General features: G+C 40.2%; 2 protein-coding genes across 2 annotated transcripts; both read left to right on the forward strand.

Moving 5' to 3' along the window:
* The first annotated feature begins 2533 nt into the window (after window positions 1–2533).
* ftr83 (finTRIM family, member 83) lies at window positions 2534–6947 on the forward strand. Its single transcript, XM_054626212.1, has 7 exons — window positions 2534–3152; window positions 3562–3657; window positions 3833–4066; window positions 4327–4486; window positions 4599–4655; window positions 5209–5277; window positions 6145–6947. The coding sequence occupies exons 1-7, from the start codon at window positions 2577–2579 to the stop codon at window positions 6669–6671; spliced, it is 1719 nt and encodes a 572-aa protein (XP_054482187.1). The 5' UTR covers window positions 2534–2576; the 3' UTR covers window positions 6672–6947.
* A 2258-nt stretch (window positions 6948–9205) lies between these two features.
* ruvbl2 (RuvB-like AAA ATPase 2) lies at window positions 9206–14983 on the forward strand. The gene is made up of 14 exons (XM_054626107.1): window positions 9206–9294; window positions 10196–10250; window positions 10477–10532; window positions 11783–11924; window positions 12106–12235; window positions 12320–12386; window positions 12528–12634; window positions 12724–12817; window positions 12926–13144; window positions 13233–13351; window positions 13499–13618; window positions 13714–13843; window positions 14035–14149; window positions 14594–14983. The coding sequence occupies exons 2-14, from the start codon at window positions 10196–10198 to the stop codon at window positions 14617–14619; spliced, it is 1380 nt and encodes a 459-aa protein (XP_054482082.1). The 5' UTR covers window positions 9206–9294; the 3' UTR covers window positions 14620–14983.
* Window positions 14984–24991: the final 10008 nt, after the last annotated feature.

Here is a 24991-nt window from a genome sequence, read left to right on the forward strand (position 1 = left end):
AAAGGGAGCGCTCTCTGCTTAAAGATTAACTACCTTCCAGGGCCGCTGCCACGGGAAAACAACTTTCATTATTGCTCTGAGCTCTCTGATTTATTATTAGAGTTTTTAACTCATGATAGAGAGGTGACAACTATACAGTGCACATGTGGCCGAAAGTCTATTTCTTTCAGTAAGTATAAATATGCAGAATGGTTATGTTTACGAAACATGAGACTTAATTAAGACTTAATAACAGGCTTCTCTAAAAGAGTTGCATACCGGTTACAAGTCCCGGTGTTCTTCGATGAAGCAGACAGAAACTCCACAGTCGTCTGAAGCTCAGTCCAAGTCCAGGTCAAGGAGTGAGGTCAACCTGCTTTCTGCAGTGCAAGTGCATGAGAACACAAATGGGTTTTTAATGAAAGGAAATAAGGACCCAGTTCACTGAGCATGAGTAATAAAACCGAAAGATACAATAATCAAAACGTGTTCTTGGAAAACACATTTGCTGATGCTGGGGGATAAACAGAGGTGAATAGTACTGAAACAGACACAGACTGAATGTGAATGGAAAGGCTACGCACCACTAGAAAGCATCGCTGTTGTCATGGCGTCTGCCAGGAGATGAGCAAAAAGCAGCACATGTTGAGTGTCTATTATGGTCGCATTCATATTAGTATATACTAATTAAAAATCGGACTGATCCCCAAATTGTGGTCCCATATTGCTTTAAGGTGTAATGATAACAATATGCAGATTTTACATAGTCTACATACAGATATACAAAAGCATATACAAAACAGCATGGTTAGATTGTTTGTGTGAAAATATTAAATGAAATAATGAATAAATATTTGTTTAATCTAAAAGCATTGCAGTGGGTCAGACACAATATGCATGATAAGCAATATAGTCAGCCAAACTGAAACTCAGATGATCATGCAAATCACAGTGACTCAACCATTTTCTTTGTTTTTTTTTGTCACTGTCATTAGAAATAGATAATACTTACTTAATTCACAGGACGTGCATTAAATATTAAATCTGAATACTAACTTTGCCGAATAAATAAATAAAAATATCATCATATAAATCCGATATAGCAGACCTTGCACATGTGCAAAACCGCCTAGATGGGCGTCTCAAGGTCTTTTGAAGGTTAAAAATGATTATTTTAAATAAAATATTGTGTCAAGATGCTTTCATGAAAATAAATGTTTTGACTACAGAAAAATTGAAATATATTTTTTCTGTGTGATAGCTTTCTCCTTATTGCCATCAGTCTATCAAGATAGTGTTGTTTAGTGTAAAGTATGACCCCTGACACTAAATTTACATATAAGATGCTACATTTAGTATTGCGTATCAGCTGTAGTCACTGTTGTTGACGGACAACAGACCCTATAATTTTGGGGACTCAGCTCGGGCCCTGCTGGCTTGAGCACAATGGAATCTTTGAAGCAGGCTCTCTCGGCCCTCCTGTTATCTGGGCTATCAAGTGTAGTTGCATTCCTATCTCCATTTCAACAGCCCTGAAACTACATATTGGCTGGGAGGTGTGTTCACTGTAAGATGAAAACGACAGTGGAAGGTATTTAGCTCAGAAGAGGAAACATTCTTAAAGTTGGTTTCAAGGTGCACATTTTCTTTTTTGAGATAGAGTAACAGTTGAAATATAGATCCAGTGTTGACTTACAGAAACCGCAGGCATCCAAACCTCAAGAGAAAATCGGTGGCGATGAAATGCAAAGTAAAGAGTTGATAATTAACTGGTTACAGGTGAGGTGAAGGTCAGGGAAGTCTAACTGGCTCCAGGGTTTAACCAAGGCTAACAAAGGGGTTCATTTAGCATCACTGCACTTCATCTGTTGACCATACGTCACAATGAGAAGAGTGGCTTTTGATGCTGCTACTGACGGGACTTTGCAGTTGTTCAATAGAAATGTAGTTGTATCATTATTAGTCGAAGTGCAGAAAATGATCTCTTTAGGTCAGTTTGTACATGCCCAAAGGGAACAGTCTGTCTTGAGGAAATCTCTAACACAGTAATGAGACTACATTCTACTGCAAAGTATGACACACCTGTGGTTTCTTATCGCTGTAATTCTAATAGATGCCTCCTTACTTTTGATTGTCCTTACTTTCACTCATCTATTTATAGGAAGGATGCTCCTCCACCAGTATCCCAAACAGCACTTTTCTTGTTCCTTTGAACCCCTTTGCTTAACAATGCATAAAATCTTCAAGGCCTATATTGTGTTTTTAAATCATGGTCACTACATGAAATAAAAAAATTTTTTGTTCATTTTAGGAACAACATTTTTGCAGGCCAAACCTTTTATCTTAAGATAACACATTTCATTCATTCTCTTAACATTCTGTAACTGATGGAGGCATTCACTGTGTCCTTTATTTGCCCCGCCTTTGTTTGACTGGTTTCGGCTTAACCAGTTTAGCCGCCCTCTCTGTTTACTCTATATAACTCACGCACGTAGTAGCTGTGGGATCACTTTGTCACTGTGCTGACAAGAGCTACTGACTGTTGTGTCTACACAGCATCTCCACTGCATAAGAGGGAACTCTACTGAATTGTCTCCATGTCATCTGACCAGGAAAACTGCCACCTGTGCAAGGAATACCTCAGGGATCCTGTGTCCATTCCGTGTGGACACATCTTCTGCTCCGTTTGCCTGAAGACATACTGGGACCATGCCGACCACACAGGCTCGTATATCTGCCCAGAGTGCAGGGTCAGCTACAGCAAGAGGCCCACCCCGAGACGCATGGGAAGCTCCCGGAGCTCCACCATCCAACGCAATGCCGAGGCCTTTCCACCTCCGCCTCCGTCCCCTGACTACAACTACGCCGGACCCCAGGACGTAGGTTGTGACATCTGCATCGGGAAGAAGCACAAAGCAGTCAAGACCTGCCTGATGTGTCTGGCCTCCTACTGCGAGAAGCATCTCAAGCCCCATTATGAGTCAAACACGTTTAAAAGGCACAAGCTGGTGGATGAAATTGGCCACCTGGACAGACAGATCTGTCCCCAGCATCAGAAGGGTCTGGAGCTGTTCTGCCGCACCGACCAGATGTGCATCTGCGTGCTGTGTACGGTGAAAGAACACAAAGGACACGACATGGTGTCTGCTGAGCAGGAAAGAGCAGATGAGCAGGTATGTTTGACTTTGCTGGTTTTCAGAGCGTCACCAGCTCAACAACAGGTTTATTAAGAGCTATAAAATGTGCTTTGCGCAGCATGACAAGGGTTGTTCAATGTACGTGAACCTTTTGTTATTTGTGAATCAGCGGTGACACATGTACCTATGACACAGTGGCAGGTAATTCTTGACAGAGCAGATTACAATAGATGAATCAAACATTATGTGAGACACACCCCTATGATAATAAAGCTGTTTCCTGCATCTACAGCTTGCACTGTCAACTTTGAGCTGCACACTGTTATAATATTCTGACATTAAGTTAAAAACTAAAAAACAGGCTAAATTATTTTGACAATTTGAGATGTTGATTTTGATGTATTGATGTCATTATCAACAACAATGTCTATTGTTTTCCCCATAGCAACGGCTTGGTGCCACCCAGGCCGAGATCCAGGAGAAGATTCATGACCGACTCAAGCAGATGGAGGAACTGAAACAAGCAGTTGACTCACTCAAGGTTTGTGCCTCCACCACCATCCATAACAGCTAAAGCCAGACTAACCACTATAGGTTGAATGGAAAGTTAAATAAACTACTAGTGCAGACGACATTCCTCCTGGTAGAATTGATGACAGCCTCTCTCAGTTTTACACCTGGTTAATTTATGCCTTGCATGCTTTCTTCCCGCGCAGAGCTCAGCCCACACGGCGATGCAGGAATGTGAGAAGATGTTCGCCGACATGATGCGCTCCATTGAGAGGATGCAGCAAGAGATGAGCAAGCTCATCTCGGCCAACAAGAGAGCGGCACTCAGCAACGCAGAGGGCCACATGGAGCGTCTGAGCCATGAGATCGCCGATCTGAAGAGGAGGGACAACGAGATCACCCAGCTGTCCCGCACTGAGGACCACATCCACTTCATCCAGGTAACCGTGGGACAAGCACTCCACAGAGACACGAGTTAGCTTCAGAACCTCCCTGACCGTATGATATTGGCATGATCCAATCATACATTTTCTAAACCGTCCATCCAATACAAGGTGGCAGAGCCTTTATCAGTCAATGTAACAAAGAAATCTCCCACGTATAACACTAAAATATTCTGCCCAGTGCAACACGGTGGAAAAACAAACACATTTAAGTACACCTTATCATGACTGCATGGCTGTTTTTCTTCCCTGGTTAGAGCTACCACATGCTGATAGCCCAGACGGAGGCGGAGGAGCTGCCAACGGTGACCGTCAACCCCTACTTCACCTTCGGCCCAGTCACTAAGGCCGTATCTGAGATGAAACAGCACCTGAATGAGTTCAGCAATGACGAACTGGTCAAGGTGGCCAAGGCAGGTGAGTTCAAAAGCACAGGACTTAAATACTCTAATATATTGTTAATCATCTGGTATAACTATGCACATGTGACCACATTAATCTTTTTTTAATTGTTTTTATTGTTTTGCAGTTAACAAAATGACCTTCTGCGAACTGGATGATACCAAAAAGAAACGGTCAATAAAAAGTAAGTCAGCCGTTTAAGAAAAATAACTTGCCTATTGTTGGATTAATGGGCTATAACATAGTAATGTGGTTTAAATGACTTTTTACAATCCATAATGCCAGCAGAGCGTTATTGAAAGTGAAGCATTGTTTGACATTAAGTTAATTTGACACAGTTAGTTAGAGTTACAATTTCCCTTGTCCCCAGTAGGGCTTTGGGCAGTCCTGTTTGATGTTATTTATTACAGGGGAGCCTGAGGTCACTCAGGTGCCACATGGTTAAATGTTTACTTTAATTAGGATGTCAAACTGCCAGCGAGTTCAAATTAACACACTACGGAAATAGAATGTTGCAGTTTGGATCAGTTTTATTGACAAGGACAAGATTTTTAGATTTGTTCATAGCGATAACAAATGTATTGTGAAGTAATTGTTGATTCATATTCTGTGTTTAATAACATGATGTAATAGACATTCATTCTAAATCAGTAAAATAAACACACCTATCATTTCAAAGCTTTATATTTCATTATGCTACTATCACTATTTTCCTAAATTCACATTTATATCCACAGCTGAAGAAGCTCCCATCTACAAGTCCCTGCCGCCCCAGGACCCTCAGCACAGGGACGATTTCCTGAAATGTGAGTCTCAGTTTCCCCTCTCCTGTTTTCTGCAGCGACACAGATCACTGCTCTCCCTGTTCGTTTCAGCTCAGAAGGCAAATTAACTGCTGATGAGGTTCTCTGTCAGACCCTGTGGTTGACTACCAAATCTGGTTTTAGTAACTATACTCAATGTCCTACAGTGTTGACAGAGACTGGGCTTGACTGGTTACAAATATATCAGCTGGCACTTACACAGCTATGTGCTTTCAAGTTTGCAGTGTAAGCGCTCTCCCCCCCTTGTTTAAAGTGAGTGCATGAATCACTGATTAGATCCATGAGAAAGCAGATGTGTTTTCTGCTTTTATAGGAATATTCTGATGAAGCAAATTGCCATTTTTTACTGTTTTTTAACTAAAACAAACTGCAGTCTTTAAGGTCAAGGGAGAAGGGGTTTAAAGGATTTTGGGATCACCTTACAGTTACAGTTTAAGATGCACATTGTTAAACAGACTTCTGTTTGTGGTCAAACTCACAAGCAGTGTTGATACCTCTGGCATTCCAGATAATAGGTCGGGGGATAATAGGCCAAGCAGATCTAGGAGAGCTCATCGGGTGTCCCACCAACTGTGACCCGCAGAGGTGGAGACAAACAGCAGGCAGGTGACATCCAACCCCAGTTATTATTCTGATTACTGATACAGCCAGAGGGTCTCCCACTTCTCCCTTTAAGCATGTTGTAGCAAAAGTTTACTATCTAACAAAACTAGAAATCCTAACTGGTGGTGTAATGGTTAGGGGGTGCTTTGTCCAGAGGCTTTGTCCATCTTGGGTTACCTCACTCACATTTAACCCAAGCAGTTAAACGCTTCCTCTTGTGAGTTAAATGTTTTTTTATCTTCCCAGATGCCTGCGAGCTCACCCTGGATTCAAACACAGCCTACAGACAGCTCTACTTGTCCCGGGGGAACAGGAAAGCTGCCCTCAAGAAAGACCCCCAGGCTTACGGGGACCACCCTTCCAGGTTCGACTCCCTGCCCCAGGTCCTGTGTAGGGAGTCCCTCTCTGGAGGAGCTTACTACTGGGAGGTTGACTGGAGCGGGGAGGGGGCGGCCATCGGAGTCACCTACAAAGGCCTCAAGAGGACGGGTTACGGGGACACCTGCCGCATCGGCTACAACCGCAAGTCGTGGAGCCTCTTCTGCTCCGATTCCAGCTACTCAGCCCGCCACAGCAAAGACCAGATCGAGGTCAACGCACCCTACTCGTCTCGTATCGGGGTGTTCCTAGACCACGCCGGGGGTACCCTGTCGTTCTACGCTGTGGGGGACACCATGTCCCTCATCCACCGCTTCAAGGCCTCCTTTAGCGAGGCTGTCTATCCAGGCTTCTGGGTTTGGTATGACTCAGCCATCACCCTCATCAATAAGTGATTAAATAACAAAATTCTATGATCAATGTACAAATGTGATTCTGAGTGCTATGTATTTACAGAGCAAAAACATGACGATTATTTCATGATATATTACAGTTGTTTTACAAAATATATTTTTTAATTACTATGTATTGTGATTCAGGGGAACTGTTCTTGATGTAAAAATGAATAAAATGTAGGATCAGGTGTATGAAGTGAATATGTTTAAATTATCATTTAAAAGAAATCAAGGCTGTACTTGTTTGAAATATGTCACCTGATCCTTTATAGAGGTTATGATACACTTATGTTGATCAATAAACTTTTTTTTAAGCAAGGATGAACTGTGATATCATTGTTGCATTTTTTACCTGATACTTTTATCATCACAAGTTTTCACTCCGCTGGCTTCACTCTCAGCCTGCATGCTGTGAATTATTTTTTGATTTGAGCTCGATCTGACCAGATTCAATGATAACCTCTAGTATTGTTTCAAAAATCACATCCACTATGCCTTAAGATTATTTTAAAAGGTGTGTTTGTATTACCAACATCACCGGCATTCAAAATAAAATGCATCTGTTGGGAGACTGAGGGAGAGAACTTGTTTGTGTGTTATGCTCAACATTTTTGTCTGAGCCGTGTTGGCTTTGAGGAGGCCTGAGAGGTTTGAGAGGAATCATAGAGGAGAAGGTGAGGTGTGACTGAGAGGCTTCTGAGCTCACAGATGGTTGAGCATCATCCAGCAACCGTTTTAAAATGTTTGTGGTATGTGGACTAGGCTTTGGTCCGGTCTGACTCTAAAGATCTTTATCATTGAGTTAGTCATTAAAAGTCTTCTTCGTTATGTGCAATAAAACGTCCCAGCTGAAGACATTGACAAACAAAAAGGTTTTGTTTCAGTCGAAATCATCTGCAACCTTCAGTATCGGTCTCATGTGGTGGTGGAGTGAAGTGAGTTTAGATTGTGGAATCCTAAAACTGCAACATTAAGGGGAAAATTTTGAAGCTACACCAGAGAGGATATGAAAAACTCCTCCAGAATCCATAGAGGTTATGGTCAGCGGGTACGTTTTGCAGTTGTTCAGTGATAATGTATCACGATTGATATGTTTTCTGAAAAAACATTTTCCCAGAATTTCTCTGATCTGCAGGCTCTGGACTTTCACTGCAAATATGAGGGATTGTGCAATTTTAGTCAATACCTGTAAAATCTTTAGTGAGCTTGCTACCTCTAGTGGAGCAACGCGGTGCTCTCCAAGGCTGTCATCGGCCACAGTTCACCCCACTCTGGGGAAGGTTCTGCGTTGGAAGATGATTCACTGTTGGAGATACAAAACATTCTGAACCTGTGCATGAACTATGGTATAACAAATCATTTTTGATTGGCTAGACTGCACTGTTCCAGCTAACTTGTGGCTAAGAGCTTGCCAATACAGACCTACTAATTGTTACACATGTCAGGTTGCACAACCAACTCTGCTCCCAGCAGACCACATGACAATAACCACATGACCACAATAATAACATGACAATAAAAAACCTGTGCAATACATTACACATTACACTGTGCAATACATTACACATTACACTGTGCAATACATTACACATTACACTGTGCAATACAAAAAAGAGCTACAATAATAACATGACAATAAAAAACCTGTGCAATACATTACACATTACACTGTGCAATAATAGTTAAAAAAGTTAAAAATAGTTAAAATAGTTGTTGTTGTTTTTTTTCTCTGTCTGTAAATATAATATTTCAGTTATTGTTGTTTTTTCTACTGTTTTTTTTTTATTGCTTATTTATAATACTTGTTTTATTTTATTTTTTATTTTTAGCTTGTCTTCTTCTACTATGTCTCTTGTGTGCACTTTAACTCTATGCTGCTGTAAGTCTACTAATAAAGGATTATCTTATCTTATCTTATCTTACATCTCCCTGAACAATCCCACCCTGCCTAAACTTCTTTGTACACGTTTCTTTTGAAAAAAACTACAAAGTGTAAAGTGATATAGTCTCCCTGTCATGTTGCAACACATAGAGTTGTCGGAAACGACACATTTTAATTAGGTTTTAGATACAAGTATTTGTGAATTGGCAAACAGCAGTCAGTTCAGGACGCAACATGGGGACGATTAGCTCTTTCACTCCTTACTTACTTGTCTTAATAATCATATTCATGTTACTGTACCCTCATTGCACAACCAGCTCTGCTCCCAGCAGACCACATGACACATGACAATAAAAACACTGTGCAATAATAGTTAATATAGTTGTTTTTTTTCTGTCTGTAAATATTATATTTCAGTTATTGTGTTTTTCTACTGTTTTTATTGCTTATTTATAATACTTGTTTTTTATTTTTATTTTTTATTTTTCATTTTATTTTTATCTTGTCTTTCTTTACTATGTCTCTTGTGTGCACTTTAACTCTATGCTGCTGTAAGCCTGCAAATTTCCCCACTGCTTATCTTATCTTATCTTATCTTATTAGGCCACCCTGCCTGTAGAGGGCAGTCAACTTTAAAACACACATGAACCAGAAGGACTTGTTTCTCGTCGGACACAATAACCTGCGCACCACTCAAAAGAAGCGCCGCATTCCCACATTTGCTGAAGTGTGTCTGCACAGGTGAGTTTAAATCCATACGATAAATATAAATAACACTTAAGAGCTGATACTGTAACATTTTAAAACATGAGTTAAATCCCTGCTATTCGCTCTAGCATTACATTCCCGGCGGTGTGTTACAGCAACGTTAGTACCCGATGAATGGAGCTAGCTAGGTTGCTAACATAACACTAGCTAGCGTTAGCTTTAGCTTTATATGTTACTGAACTAGAGAAGACGTCAGTTAGGATTAATGGCTTCTGCTTTTCATTTGATTCCAACTCATTTCTGATAACTAAAATGGGTGTTTGGTTAAAAACGACAGAGTTGACTCATTAAACGTTACAGCCATGTGGTGAGCTGTCTTTGCATGTTTGTGTAACTATGACAACCGACTGGACAGTGCAAACTCCCTGTTACATGTATGTTCTCCAACACTTATTTAATTGCAAAATACACACAAAAAAACAAGCTACAAAATGCACAAGGAAATAGCTGATTAGTGCAGCACACTGGACTGATTGGTAAAAAGTTGGAATATTTAAACTCGCAGATTCGTGAATTTTTGGGAAATTGATCAACCAAAATCAAACTTGTATTCAGCAGTGCACACTACCTTATGAACCTGTTGTTGATATATTTCAGCCACCTTTTTTTATGTCAACCTTTTTGAGAAAAAGTAAGCTACTGGTTTGATGTAAGATCTTTTTATCTTTTTAGTTTAAATAGTATTCAGCATTTTGCCACTTTTGCTTATTTCTTTGTCACAGTGTAATTACAGTGTCCAATAGCTCCTCCTTAACCTCAGATTATTGCTTTTTCCCCCAACAATAAGGGAAGTAGGAGAAGTATTTATTCTTTTGAACTAATTATTTACTGATAATTCAACAAATTTCTGCTTTCTGCTTATACCTAAATACAGATGGCGAGTACGAAGGTCCCAGAGGTTCGTGACATCACACGGATCGAGAGAATCGGTAAGCATCCACATTACACTGAGCTGTTCAGCTGTTTACGGATACAAATTAATGATTGTGAGCTACAAATTTGCTGTCACAGGTCAGCCCTAATATATGTTTATGCAAGAAATACCTGTTCTTTACTACCTCTTCCAAATATATGTTGATGCAAGTTATACCTGGTCTTTACTCCCTCTTCCAAATGTGGTCCATATCAATGTTTTCATGCCTATCTTATGTTTAGGAGCGCATTCTCACATTCGTGGCCTTGGTTTGGATGATGCTTTGGAGCCAAGACAGGTAGCGTAACGTTTTAAGTTCATAGTCTGTAACTGTTGGATTTGTTTCCTCTTTAGTTGGCATTTGGCACTTAAATAGATGATATAGGATGTATTTAGAGTGAAACACTCTAAGGGAACTCTGTACTTTGATTCAAGTGTATGTCAAATAATGGAAAGACTAGCTTAGTATTGTATTTCATGTAGAAATGTAAATTAATGTGAATTTAACAGATACTGGTTTAGTGCCTGTTAAAAACACACATGTTCAGAATGGGCCGAATGCTCAGCATTTGCTGTTGCTGCTTGCACCTTTCTCGGTAAAACTCTCATACAAACAATTTCCAACTGAACACTGCACTTCCTTGGTTCCTGAGAATTACACCTGCCATTGCATAGTTGCATCACATCCAAGTCACAGCTATTCACGGTCCTCAAACAGCTATAGATTTACTATGATGTTGAGAAATGACAAATGTTGAGCTATGTTACTGTTCTAAATCATTGTATCCCGAAATAACTTACAAAAGTCTGATAAAGCACTTAAACAATATGCAACTCAACTTTAAACGACTTACTGTATACTTTAATTTCAGAGGAAAACATTGATCTACTACATTTAACTGACAGAACTGTTACTGGTTACGTTGCGGATACCGATTTGACTCTAAAATACAACAATTCAAATACAATGCATATTCAGTTAACTATTCACAATCGTATTATAATTGAAAGTTCCACCTTGAACAGACATTAAGGAACATCGTGCATCAGATCTTACAACTGAGAAATATAGTCTTAATCACTGGGAAAAACACACCAAAGTTGTGGCTTACTCACCCTCAGAAAAAAAGGTGAAATACACACTAGTTTGGTTCTGCTATCCTCTCGTATTGAGTCTAGGGAAGCGACGAAGAGTTTAGTTGTTAAATGAACTGCAGTCAATCAGCTGCTGCAAATGACATGAACCCTGAAGCTCCCCCCACTGCTGCACAGAGGGCTGTTTGCTTGTTTCTTCAAAGTTTAGTAACATTGAACATGTCACGTGTCTAAATTGCAATAAAGTTTAACAAAAGCTCTCCCGTGAGTCCCTGGTAATACACCCACAAAGTGTGAATAAGATTGAATGAGCGGTTCTTGAGATATGCAAAGGACAGACACACAGAGATCCCTTGCTTAATAGTAAGATATTGGATTACAGCACAGAATGATGCGCAGATGTGCATTAATATGTGTTTGGCTTCAAGGATACCTGTTCCCATTCACCTGCAGGTGTCTCAGGGGATGGTCGGCCAGCTGGCCTCCCGTCGGGCAGCAGGGGTCATCCTAGAGATGATCAAAGATGGCCACATAGCTGGCAGAGCAGTACTGATCGCTGGCCAACCTGGCACAGGAAAGACTGCCATCGCTATGGGTAAGGGCCACATTGGAGGCCTTCCAGAACACAATATCATTTCATCTTCCTCCTCTGGAAGTCACACCGCTGTTGTAATTGACTTCAGATATAGTTTTGTTAAAGCAAGTGTTCCTTTTTTCCCCCCATATTGACTTGCTGAGTATAGGTTAGCTAAGATGTTTTTTATTTTTGTATTCAGGCATTGCCCAGTCTCTTGGCCCCGACACACCCTTCACAGCGCTGGCCGGTAGTGAGATCTTCTCCCTGGAGATGAGCAAGACCGAGGCACTCAGCCAGGCTTTTAGGAAAGCCATCGGTGTGAGGATCAAGTGAGTTAGCAAATACTATTTTTTTTATTTTATTTATTTTATTTTTGAAAATGAATCCTTATTCATCGTGGGCTTCTTTTACAGAGAAGAGACAGAGATTATTGAAGGAGAGGTGGTGGAGATCCAGATTGATAGACCAGCAACTGGAACGGTAGGCTGCTCATGTGTTTGCTCCAAGTGCACTCATAACTTGCTTTTGTACACCTTCATTCATTTTTCCAGAACACGCTATTTGAATTGCTAGAAAACAGTTCATTAAAGACAAACTTATACATATTTGATTTTGTCTCAGGGTGCCAAAGTGGGCAAGCTGACTCTAAAGACTACTGAGATGGAGACAATATATGACTTGGGCAACAAAATGATCGACAGTCTCAGTAAAGATAAAGTGCAAGCAGGGTGAGTTGATCTTTACTCTTCAGGGTCACTCAGGCCTTTTCGGATAGAGGTACAAGATCTAAACTCTCCTTCTCTGTGTTTTCTCTCAGAGATGTTATAACCATCGACAAAGCCACCGGAAAGATCAGCAAGCTGGGCCGCTCCTTCACCAGAGCCAGAGACTATGATGCCATGGGAGCGCAGGTTTCCTGCAACTTTTAAGTCTTTACAATTACCCTGCTGCAGTTGGCCATTGGTCTTGTAGATTCATGTTAGAACTAAATTATATTGTATTTTTGGTCATCCTTTTAGACACAATTTGTACAGTGTCCAGAGGGAGAGCTGCAGAAGAGGAAAGAGGTGGTCCACACGGTGTCACTCCATGAGATCGACGTCATCAACAGCCGCACACAAGGCTTTCTGGCTCTCTTCTCCGGAGACACCGGGGAGATCAAGTCTGAAGTCCGCGAGCAGATTAATGCCAAAGTGTGTGAGTGGAGGGAAGAGGGCAAGGCAGAGATCATTCCTGGGGTAGGTACAACTGTGCATGTGTGTGTATATGTGTTTGTATTTGGTTCAACTGTTTGACTTGACTCATTTTCCATGTTTGTGGTTCCAGGTGTTATTTATTGATGAGGTCCATATGCTGGACATGGAGTGCTTTTCCTTCCTGAACCGAGCCCTGGAGAGTGACTTGTCACCAGTTCTCATCATGGCCACCAACAGAGGCATCACTCGGTACTTTTTCCATCTACATTTTCCTCCCATCTGATCATTTGAGTTGTCCTATATAGGAATACACCAGTATGGAATTTACATGTCCCAAACCATTTTGGGGGGGGTATTAAAACCTGTACAACTTTTTTTTTTTTTTTTGTCACTTAGTATCCGTGGCACAAACTATCAGAGTCCTCACGGCATCCCCATCGACCTGCTTGATCGGCTGCTCATCATCGCCACCTCCCCTTACACCGAAAAAGAGACGAGGCAGATCCTCAAGATCCGGTGAGAATCTGCGTTCATCCTCTGTGAAGCCAACTAGCTTTGCTTCTTCCCAGCTTTATAGAAGTGAAAATAAACCTGCATGGTTTTTATTTCAGGTGTGAGGAAGAGGATGTGGAGCTGAGTGAGGAGGCTCACACCGTCCTGACTCGCATCGGCATGGAGACGTCGCTGCGCTACGCCATCCAGCTGATCAGCACTGCTGGACTAGTTTGTCGCAAGCGCAAGGTAAGATCAGTCCGAACAAGCTGATTGTATTAATGCAGCTGCAACACGTGAAGAAAGTCAGTCATCAACATCTAGAAATAACTTTTTTTAAGTCACTGTACAGTTTATATTTCAGCAGTTAAGTCATGCATTCCTGTGGTCTAAGTATTGATGTCATCACTGTGTTTTTTTGTTTTTTTTATATTCTTCAGGGGACAGAAGTTCAGGTGGAGGACATTAAAAGGGTTTACTCACTGTTCCTGGATGAGGCCAGATCCTCTCAGTACATGAAGGAGTATCAGGATTCCTTCCTCTTCAATGAAACACGTGAGTCTGCTGTTCATACTCTCTGTCTCTGGTGGTTTCCAAAGACAAAATCCTTGGCAACACACACAGCAACACTGCACATTGATGCTGAATTCATACAAGCACATGTTAAATAAAAGTCCAACAATGCATCAACATATTGAAACAGACTCTAATCTAGGGGCACCTGCGGTAATCAGTCAGTGATTAGGGAAGACGTCAGTTTTAACATGCTTACTAAGACTCTCCAGGGTGCTGATTGGGCTAAGCTTAAGATAGAAGAGAATAGTAAATGTTCCAACTCAGCTTTGCTCTAGAAGGCTCAGCTGTCCCATCACGTCATTTATTATGATGATGATAATAATAATGTGATATAGTTTTTAGAAGGTGAATTGTCTTTCTTCTGATTTTATATTCAGATTCTACTCAGTAAATAAGCAGCTTGTATCTGTTCTTACATTTCAGAAACGCCTTCAATGGACACCTCATAATGAAGACGACTTAGTTTTCCTGCTCTGAAGTTTATTTTATGTTGTCGATTGTCTCTGCGGTTGGAGGCAATTCTGAACTGGATTTTACTTAAATTTGAATTCAGCATTGAATAACATTGAAAAAAAGAATTCAACTGTATTACATTGACTGAATGCCCCCACATGTTTCTTCTTCAATCACCTTTAATTCTACATTGTTCAAATGTATTCATTGAAATTCGACGTAATTGTGAATTTACCACATTTCTGTTCATCATTGAGGCCTTAAGGCAGGAATATCCATTCCTTCTGTTTTTTCCTTTTCTTTTTGTTGACTTGTCTTTACGCGGTTTATTTCTATGAAAATTATTAAACAGGCTTTTCTTAGCACACTGTGATTATTTGTTTTTGTATTTGTCACTCAGTCTTAAATGCTTCAGAACCGGTTTTATTGGTGAGAAAACATTCATTTGGAAAAATCTAACTACCCATTTTGTTCAATTTTATATACTTTTTTATGTAATTAATCTACACAAAGTAATCAAAATTGGTAGAGCGAAATGGGAAACAAAATTCAAAAAATGAAACAACTGTAATAACATGCATAATGTTTTACTCCTTTTGCTATCCATCCATCCATCTTCCGGTTAAGGGTCGCGGGGGTGCTGAAAAAATGAAACAACTGTAATAACATGCATAATGTTTTACCCCTTTTGCTATGAAGCCCCTAAATAAGATCTGGTGCTAGCAATTACCTTCACATAATTAGTTAAGTTAATACCACCTGTGTGCAATCTAAGTGTCACATGATCTCAGTATATAGACACACCTGTTCTAAAAGGCCCCAGAGTCTGCAACACCTCCACCATTACTGGAGCAAGGGTTACCATGAAGACCAAGGAGCTCCACAAACAGATCCAGGACAAGGATCTGGAGAAGACCAGATCAGGGTTGAGTTATGAAAAAACATACGACGAAGCACCACTGAATCCATTATTACAATATGCAAAGAATATGACCCTGCTATGACATTAATCTGAGAGGCATCAAAGAGACCAAATATAACCCTGTAGGGGTTGGAAAGCTCCACAGCAGAGATTTGAGTATCAGACCATTGACTATATAAACTGAGCAATGAAAGAATGGCCAGAAAAAAAAAAAAGTCTCCCACATGCCTTTTGGCACCTTATTCAGGGGCTGAAAACATATGCATGCACCACATTTCAGTTATCTTTTTTTATTTTATTAAGTTTTTTCAGCTTCACTAATCTGGACTGTTTAATCAAAACTATTAGGTCCATTACATGAAATCCAAATAAATATCTCTATAAAAATGTTCAGGTTGTAATGCAGGGGAATAGTAAAAACACAAAGGGGGTTGGATACCTCAGACATAAGAAAAAGAGCCAATGACAGAAGTAGCAGTTTAAAATTGTTTCCACCAGGTGGAGCCCAAAGATATCTCTTGTAGATGTCTCTTCTACAAACTGTGCACACTGCTCTGAGATAAATGGAAACCCTGTACACATGTTTTACAGTGAACAAGTCAAACGGCATTACTGACATCTTAAAAATATCTTCCATTTGCATCATGAAGTTAATTTAAGCTGCCTTTCTCTGTGATGGGTGTGAGCTTGTACTGTAAATGAATGCAGCTGGTCCACACCTCAATCTCACACCCAGTCGGGTGTAATAGGTGCTACCCTGCTCTGACACACACACATTGTGGATCAGGCTTTCTCACACCTAGATTCTTCTATATTTAGGTAATCGGATGCTTTGTACATCAAAACCCAACCTTGTTGTTCCAATATGCACTCATGATCTGCTTATTCTTTTGAAAATGGTTGCCTTGTCAATCACAATAGAGAGAATGCTACTATTACCCACAGTCCTCTGTCAATAAGCTGTGTTTCTTTCATAACCAATTAGAACAGAGAAATGAATATTTAATGTTTAGTGCTGGTGGGAGAGAGTTCTACGTGGATTACCCTGCTGCCTACATCCCATAAATCCCCCTCAGTCCCACGAGTCTGCTGTTGGCTGCTTCCTACCAACGCATCGGATGGATTCGCTGGTTGGATTAGAGCTGGGATAAACTTCATGAGGGCTCATTTGTTTGTATGCAAAACAGGGTTTTGGTGCTCTGCCTCTCTCTTGGGATAAACCCATTTTCTGACTGCGACTCCCGTACTCGTCTACTTTCTGTTGAAATGTGGAAATCAGAATGTAGAGAGCAGATACAGAATCCCGCTAATCCCCAGTACCTCTGAGCACAATTACACCAGTCTCTATGTACCTAATATCTGTTTGGATGGGACCTGCAGACATTTATGTCTCTCCAGTGTGTCGCTGTGAATCCAAAGCATTGTTCCAAAGCATACAGATAATATTCGGCTCAGGCCCTCTGGGTGTGAGCAGGTTTTCTTGGATTGGTTCCCACTCTTTGTCTTCACACCACTGTCCACAGGCTACAAGGCTGCACAGCATGCTAACATGTTGTGGCATTTTGCCTGCTGCCCTTTCTGCGCCACAGTCAGGCCACACAGGATCACAGAACCCCAACACTCCCATCTCCTAATGTGGAGAATCGTTATCAGCAGCCAGTTTGGTTTTGATTGGAAATAGAAATCAGTGAGGGACCTTTTGAACCCAGCCAGTATTGATGGTTTTCACCTGGGTCTCTATGACGGCAGGAGAGCTCCTCACACTATTGACTGTTTCAGAGGTCATTGGATATTCTCGGTCTAACAAGGCTGAGAGTATGAATGTCATTAGCTTAATGTATCCATATGAAAATCAATCCTATCGCTCATTCAATTGAGATACTGTCAGCTAGGATTAACACATATGTCTTTGACCACAATGTGAAATATCTATAGTATTTAATTATTTTTGTCATCATCTCATCTCAATGCAACTTTTGTTCAAAAACAACTTAGCCTTTGAAGCAGCTATGTGAGCTATTGTGTTATTATGTTATTAATTGCCATATGTCCCAAATTTGTGTCTTTGTGAAATTTGTAAGTGGTCACAAATGAGCAAGGACTTTGAAGATGACATGATGATGCTCCCTGTTTAAAGCAACTTGATGTGGAAACTGATTTCACTACAACCTCTTTTGCTTTATCTGTCTGGATTTTTACAGATTTGTTTTTGCAATCGCTTAAACACCATTTCTTAAACTAGGCCCCTCTTTGTCAAAACTACACACATAAAAACCCAAAGATATACACAAAATACAAAATATCTCACATCTCTTGCAAAAGCAAACACTACAAATTGTATCAAGTTAACTTTCAACCCAAAACGACTGATAAAAACAAGAATGGACACTTAACATAAGATATATACAGTATATAAAGAATATAGAATAGTATATATTCATCTAGTACCAACCCCTCTATCATATTGTCCGTGCTCTTATTATTTTATGTTTATTATTGCGTTTCGTTTCCCATATTTTTTTTTGATGTCATCTTCCTTAAATAGGATTTTAGGATTCAAGCACCATTTGGAGTGTGGTGCTCGTGAATGGATTGGATTCAAGCCCATTTCCTGAGGTTTCCAAGAACAAATAAATCTTCATCCACTCTCTCTCTCTTTGCCATATGTGAAAGGGCCGCCCATGTGATTCCTGTGGTAAAATTAGAGGACGAGGTCAATGGAAGTGCATGTGTGCTTTTCACATATGGCAGTGAATGTGTACATTCTTTGATGTTGGAAAAACAGGGATTAGGTGACACGATGTACTCATGCTGCATCAGATTTGATGCAAAGTAAAGTCCGGAATAGTACTAGTGCGCTGCCACACTGCAGTGACCATACAGCCACCAACTTAACTTATGAATGCACTATGCATTCCAGTTTGATCCAAAATAATATCGGCTTTATTCATAATTTTGCAGCACAAATGAAAAAAAATACTTCTCTGGATGGATTGATTTGAACGATGGGTGGCAACATGCAGAATGCAGTGCCTGTAAAATCACCTACCATCATGAATAATCTATCAACACCATTTATCACTCATTTCAGAGAGCTCCTTCAATGACATTCATTCATTTGTGCTCAACAGCTCCCTGCTGTCATCCCTCTGGTTGTGTAAGAGGTGAGGGAAGTGAGAGAAGAGAGCAGAGCAGGATAAGAGCGAGGCGAAGCATCTTCATCTAAGGGGTTTGTCAAGAGTAATGCCTGGATTTAAATAAGGGTTAAAAGACAGAGAGACAGTGCATGTATGTAATGTAATGTAATGTAATGAAAGAGGGACCAAAAATTGAGTTTAACCAATCACATAAAACTGAGATGATTAATCAATCTGTACTCACAAAGCCAGTTTGTATTTCATGAACTTGATGGGGGTGGGGGTTGTCTTTCAATCCAAAGATAGGCATTAACATAGTTATTTTTTAGTCCAATGACCACTCAATGCGCTTACAACACTGTCATCATTCACCCATTTGTACAATGATGGCAGAAGCTGCCGTGCAAGACGCCGAGGTTACGGGTTCAGTGTCTCCACAGCCGCGGATCAAACCAGGAACCCTTAGATAATTTGACAATCGCTCTACCTCCTGAGCTCCTATCAAATATCATCAACTATGCTGCAAAGTAATAGAGCATAACCGAATCAGCCCAGCTGGAGAGCATTTAATTATCCAGGGAAGTGCAACATTATCAGTACGTGTAATATATTCCTGGACTGAAGCACTTTTAATTAAACAGCACAAAATTAAAGGGAACAACCTGAATTCATTTCTTTATCTCTCCGTATTTAATGACGAAAAAAAGATGAAATTAACCCACTTGACCTCTTGTTCTCTTGTAGAAGAGTGGATTCCTGTTTGCATTTAAAGCTGTGTGTGTGTGGTGGTTGTTTGAACTATTAGTGTGCATCAGTGTATTTGCGGCCTCTCGGCTGGACACACCTGTGTAACCTGCTATTTGTTGTGCGTGTATACATGCTTGCATGCTCTTCTGCTTTCATTCACATGGATCTGTTGCCTTTCATTACCTCAGCCTACAATTTACACGCAGGTCATTCAAAAAGCCCATTCCCTGCCTCTGCTTTCATATGTTGGACACATGAATGCAGATGCTTCTGTGCACACACATGGGCGCATGCATAAATAGCCCCTTGGAAGTATTTCTGAATCAGTTCATGCTGCAGTGGAAACAGTAGTTCTAAATATGGAACCATGTGAGCTAAAAACAGCCACAAAAGCCAAACAACATCATTCACTCTTTGCCGAGTCGAGCGGAAGCTCATGCTTAATTCAGAAAACTCTGGGATTCATAACTCACACTTGCTGCACCCGCGACACTGAACCCACTGCGGCACAGAACAAGCGCAGTCGCGGTCACACTATCCCACTGTCAATTTACATTACATCCTCGTTAGTGAGCATGCAAATCAAATTAATCCCTCGTCGCATTGGGGACCTCACTGGCACAGTTGGAAGTGAAGCCACTGCTTGGAGGCCTGGAGAAGAGGGGTGATCATTATAACTGGCTGTGTGGTAATGATGTCTTCTGCTACCTTGGCTCCAGTGACAGCAGGCCTGACCATTACTTGCCATTCATGTCTTCTTGAATCGTTTGGCGTTGGTTGCTTCATTGACATTGCTCAGCCCACCATGAAGCACATCTCTTATTCATTCCACATGGGCAGACACTAAAGAGGAGGAGGACATCTCATGCTTCCTTTCGGAACATGTGTCGGCTTCTTTAATGACACATGTGGAGCCTTGCATTAATGCAGATCCTGACAGCTGAGGGTTAGCCGGCTCCTCAGGCCTGGTGTTCCATTCGCACATGAAAGGAGTGAAGTGATGCTCAACAGGAAAGGATGAAGCAGAGGAAAACCTAGTTAGTTTATTATTTTATTATTACCAAGATAATATTTGGTGTACTTCAAGGATCAGTTGTGGAACCACTTTTGTTCTCACTCTGCACAATACAATTAGCACAAATTATATGTGATTTTCATTGCTGTATTGTTGACTTGTAGGTATACCTTACATTAAAAACCTCTTGAATCAGAAAGCTGGCCACATTACTAGTTGTTAAACTGATGTGAAAACCTACTCTTTTCTGAAACGTGGGCTATATCTTGTCATTACATGTAACAGGCCTTTCTCACAGCACACATTGGGACTTGCCATTGTAGGAAAGGCACAGGTGTTACTAATAGAACTAACTATTGGCTCTGTGCTGTTCAAGTGAGAGTGGCAGTGAGCAACATGAACGATACCTGGAACCAAAAGTCAAGGCAGCTAAATGTGCTTTTCTTGCTAAAAGCAAATAGTATTTTTCGTGTTGAAAGATTTTAAATATATAAGACAACATTTCATGGGAAGACAGAGGTTTTCCTGTTTTTCATGCACTGATACGTTGGCTATTTTGCCATGTCTCCTTTCAAACTAATAGAAAGAAAACATACATAGTACACAAGCCTCCCCCAAAAATGTACATTTAAAAAAAGTCAACAGTAATGTCTCTATTGCCTTCTAAAAATCATGACCAGGTTACTCAAGATAATCCAAAGACCATGTTGTGAGCAGTTTCATGTATTTCAATGCTTTTCCTACTGTGACCAGGCAAAATGTCTTTCATGAAAAAGGCTTTTTTCTTCCTGTTGAAAGCAAATTGTCTTCTGTGTTGAAATATTATAAATAAATGAGACAATAGTTTTCTATCTTTAATTTTACTTAAATGCAAAGTATTTAAATTTGACTCAGGTTATTAATGCAATGAAGACACCACACACTGTATAATGAAAGAAAAATGTTTTGCTTTCTGCATATGCCATTGTCACCTCCCTGGTTTCCCACATTTTCTTAAATTGACATTTTAACACCATCAGCGTGATGTGAAGGTCCCTCAGCTGTTTGATCTTCATCTTTTCTTCTTGTAATGACAGTGGTTGAAAAGTTGAGCACGTTCCCGCCTCAAGCAAACCTCTAATGAAGCAGCTATTTCTGCCTTTTCCACTCAATTTCACTAACAGCCTGGAGAGTCAATTGTTGTTCTCCGTTTCTCCTTTTAATCCCTCATGTTCACTTGTGTACGTAGCAAGAAATATGTGCAACACGGGCGTGTGGACGACTTCAGTGTGTCAGTTAGCATCTTTGTCTTCACACAGTGCAGATTCTACCAAAGTCTTTGCTCATTTCATCAATGCTTCATCCATATTTTAGTGTTTTCAAGTACCGTGGACTCCTGTAAACTAAAACAATTCCATCCTAAAATGGTGTAATAGATGGAAAACAGATCCTGGATCTCACACTCACATACAGATGAAACTATTTCACATGGAATGAGTCTTGGAACAAGACAAACCGCGCACCAGGTGAGACTTCTGCAATGTTTCCGCCACACTTGCTTTAGATACTGTGTTTCTACAGTGTGAAGCAGCTTGGAAAAGTCGGTGGGTGTCCACAGAGAGAGGGTGAGAGATTTCACAATGGAGATGTGATACTGCTAATGATGGGTTTTATCTACACACAGACTGATATCAAGTCTCCTTTTTCTTACCCCAACCTCTATTTGTGATGGATCACAGTTCTTGTTGAACGTTCAGATTCACTGGTGTGAGTCATGTTTCCTGACAGACTGTTATGTTAAAGCCACAGAGTAATTAAAAGTGGTTGTGGTTGTCAACGCAACATAAACCTATTGTGTTCTAATTTTAAAATGAGACGCTGCCAAAATGAGCCACTTTAAGTCTTGATTTATAATAGAAACCATTCTTTTATTAAAGCCTTGACATGTTTAATGTGTTTACACCCATCGCCCCTTCTTGGATGGTCCGACTAAAGTGAAATAGACTATTTTAGATCCCTTGGAATGGAGTAGAACATAAAGTTTTCAAGGATTTATTACACTGTTGGACTCACCACAGCTTTTTGCTGTACATTCTGTCGTGCATTATAACTGGATTCTATTCTGGATTGATCTTTTTTTTAAATAAACATTATGACCAAGAACACAACAGTTAAAACTATTGATATTTATACTACGTTTTACTCATGTAAATTTGAACAGTACTGGCATTCCATGAAAGTTGTACATAGTCATGGTGTTTGACTGGCAGAAGTGTGTAGAAGTCTAAGGATTTAATAATATGAATTAACACACTGTATTATGATTGTATCTATAAATACTGATTTTAACTTTGATTACATAAATCGTCATGTGTTTCAGTTGAATTTTTAAGGTTTATCCACGTTATCAACATCAAGAAATTCTTACAGGCTTTTAAGTATCATCCCTCATATCAGTTATGGACTGATATATGGACTGATGTTTTATTTATCATTGAATTTTAGATGTACAATTCATGAAACACATGAATACATTCAAAGTAATAGTGTCCTTTTCAGTGTAACGTGTGTATATTTCTGAAATGTGAAAGCATTACAAATTTATTATTTTGACTTAAATTGAAAGCTGTCTTTATTCTTCATGAGTGCATTCTAAACAGCAGGTCACTGCCATTCCTAATGCACAGTAACATTTAAAAAATTGATGGCCTTAACAAAGCTGCCTTTAAAACCCTGACCAAGCTGACATTTTGAAGCTGCACAGCCACCGGTGGCTTTTTCTCAACCTTAATTTACCCTGCGTGTCGTACAAAGTCTGTCCTCTGTGAGTTTAAGTGGCAAAGTGCAAATGGAAATTCCAGTACCCGCTAGAATGGCTCCCCTTTTCCTGCCCACGCCCCGGTATTTCCTGCCTGCTGCATGACTAGGTGTGTTGACTTTGAGATTGGAGGCGTCTGACTTCGGGGTACGTATTGGTTTGACTGTGGGAAAGGGTGTTGGTTTCTTCTGGTCATCCACCGACCAAACACTAATTCTCCCTCTGGCTCCTATGTAATCTAGCCCTCTTCAAACTGAGGGCCGTCAGATACAATGATCCATTTAAAAAGTGGCTCTGTATAATTAAAGGCCTTGCAGCTAGCTTCTAAAGTCTTCTTTTGTCACAAATGCAGTGTATACTTACTCTTTGTGTTTGTGCAGCCCTGTCATAGACAAGTCCATTAGTGCTATTAGCTGCCATGTTAGGCGACTCTGCCCTTTCTAATGAACGTCAGCACACAGAGGGCCTTTAGCAGTGGACCGCCTCGCTTCCTGTGAAGGTAAATATTATGTTTTTTTTCTCCACTGCATCCACAGCACGGATGTGTCGTGTCTGGGATGTGTCAGTGCGTCTGTTAACCACTCTGGGTACTGCAAGATTACTTTACAAACTGAGCCTCACAGAGACCTGCCTGACTGCACCCAAACAATACTGCAGTTCATTGGCGGACTAACTGCAACCATCTCTCACTGAGATGAAAATCAAGTCTTTGTAAGCCTCTGCAAAGATGAGGAGGCGAGGAAAAATGCTATCCAGTTCTCAAAAGTGGAGAGTATTACCTTTGACCTGACTAATCCTTGTGTATCTTCACTGAACAAGTGTATAAAGTCAGCTCTTACAATAGTAGATGACTTGGTTCCACTTTTACAATTACGTGAACAACCTATTGGCTAGTTAGTTAAAAGAGTTAACATTGTGGTTTTCAGACAATTAACGTGAATTAATCCACAAACTGCAAGAATTTACTGTCTACTTAATGTACTTCTCCAATGTAAATATTGTCATAATTTTATCTGCTTTACTGTGAATCTTTTCACCTGTTGAAGGGCGTAACTTGGAACCTTACAAACTACAGCTAGTTAGTGAAAAACAGACATGGAGACACTAGGTAAATGTTGTTCATTTGCAAATCAACATACTGACTTTCTTCATGAGTTGCTCCTGTTTAACCCTGAATCTTCCACTCATCGGCACAAAACTAATAACTCATTTTCTCATTATTATTTTAGCAGAAGTTAATGTTTTGTATCATTCTAAGAAGTTACCAAGTATTCCCTCATAACTTTATGATCATTTTACTGTTACTTTACCCTTTTTGCTCCCTCTCCAGTAAATTGAAATATCATCCAACAAGTCTAACATGCAGATATGTCCTTTTTACCAGGGAATTCACAATTAGTTTGCTAATAATGAACCAGAGACAGCAGGAATCTCAAAACACATTTTAATCATCATATTCAGATATACATTCATGTTCACATCCATTTCGTACACGGTCAAGTTACACCATTTCAAAGCAGGTGATTGTAAAATGATTTAAGATTATTTCTGCTCAACATTGAACTCAGTGTACCTATTTGTCTCGAATTGTAACGGTTTGGAAAAACTTGGAACTGAAACTAGACCTGGTAAAACAACAGGTCTTTTTTAAAGGTATTAGCAACTCTGATTCTGCAGAATATAACACATGGCCGTGAACATTACCGTATATGTGTTCTGAAAATGATCCATAGGGGGAGAACCCAGCTGT

The sequence above is a fragment of the Anoplopoma fimbria genome, chromosome 24 (genome assembly GCF_027596085.1).
Source record: "Anoplopoma fimbria isolate UVic2021 breed Golden Eagle Sablefish chromosome 24, Afim_UVic_2022, whole genome shotgun sequence".
In the NCBI taxonomy this organism is placed as follows: Eukaryota; Metazoa; Chordata; class Actinopteri; order Perciformes; family Anoplopomatidae; genus Anoplopoma; species Anoplopoma fimbria.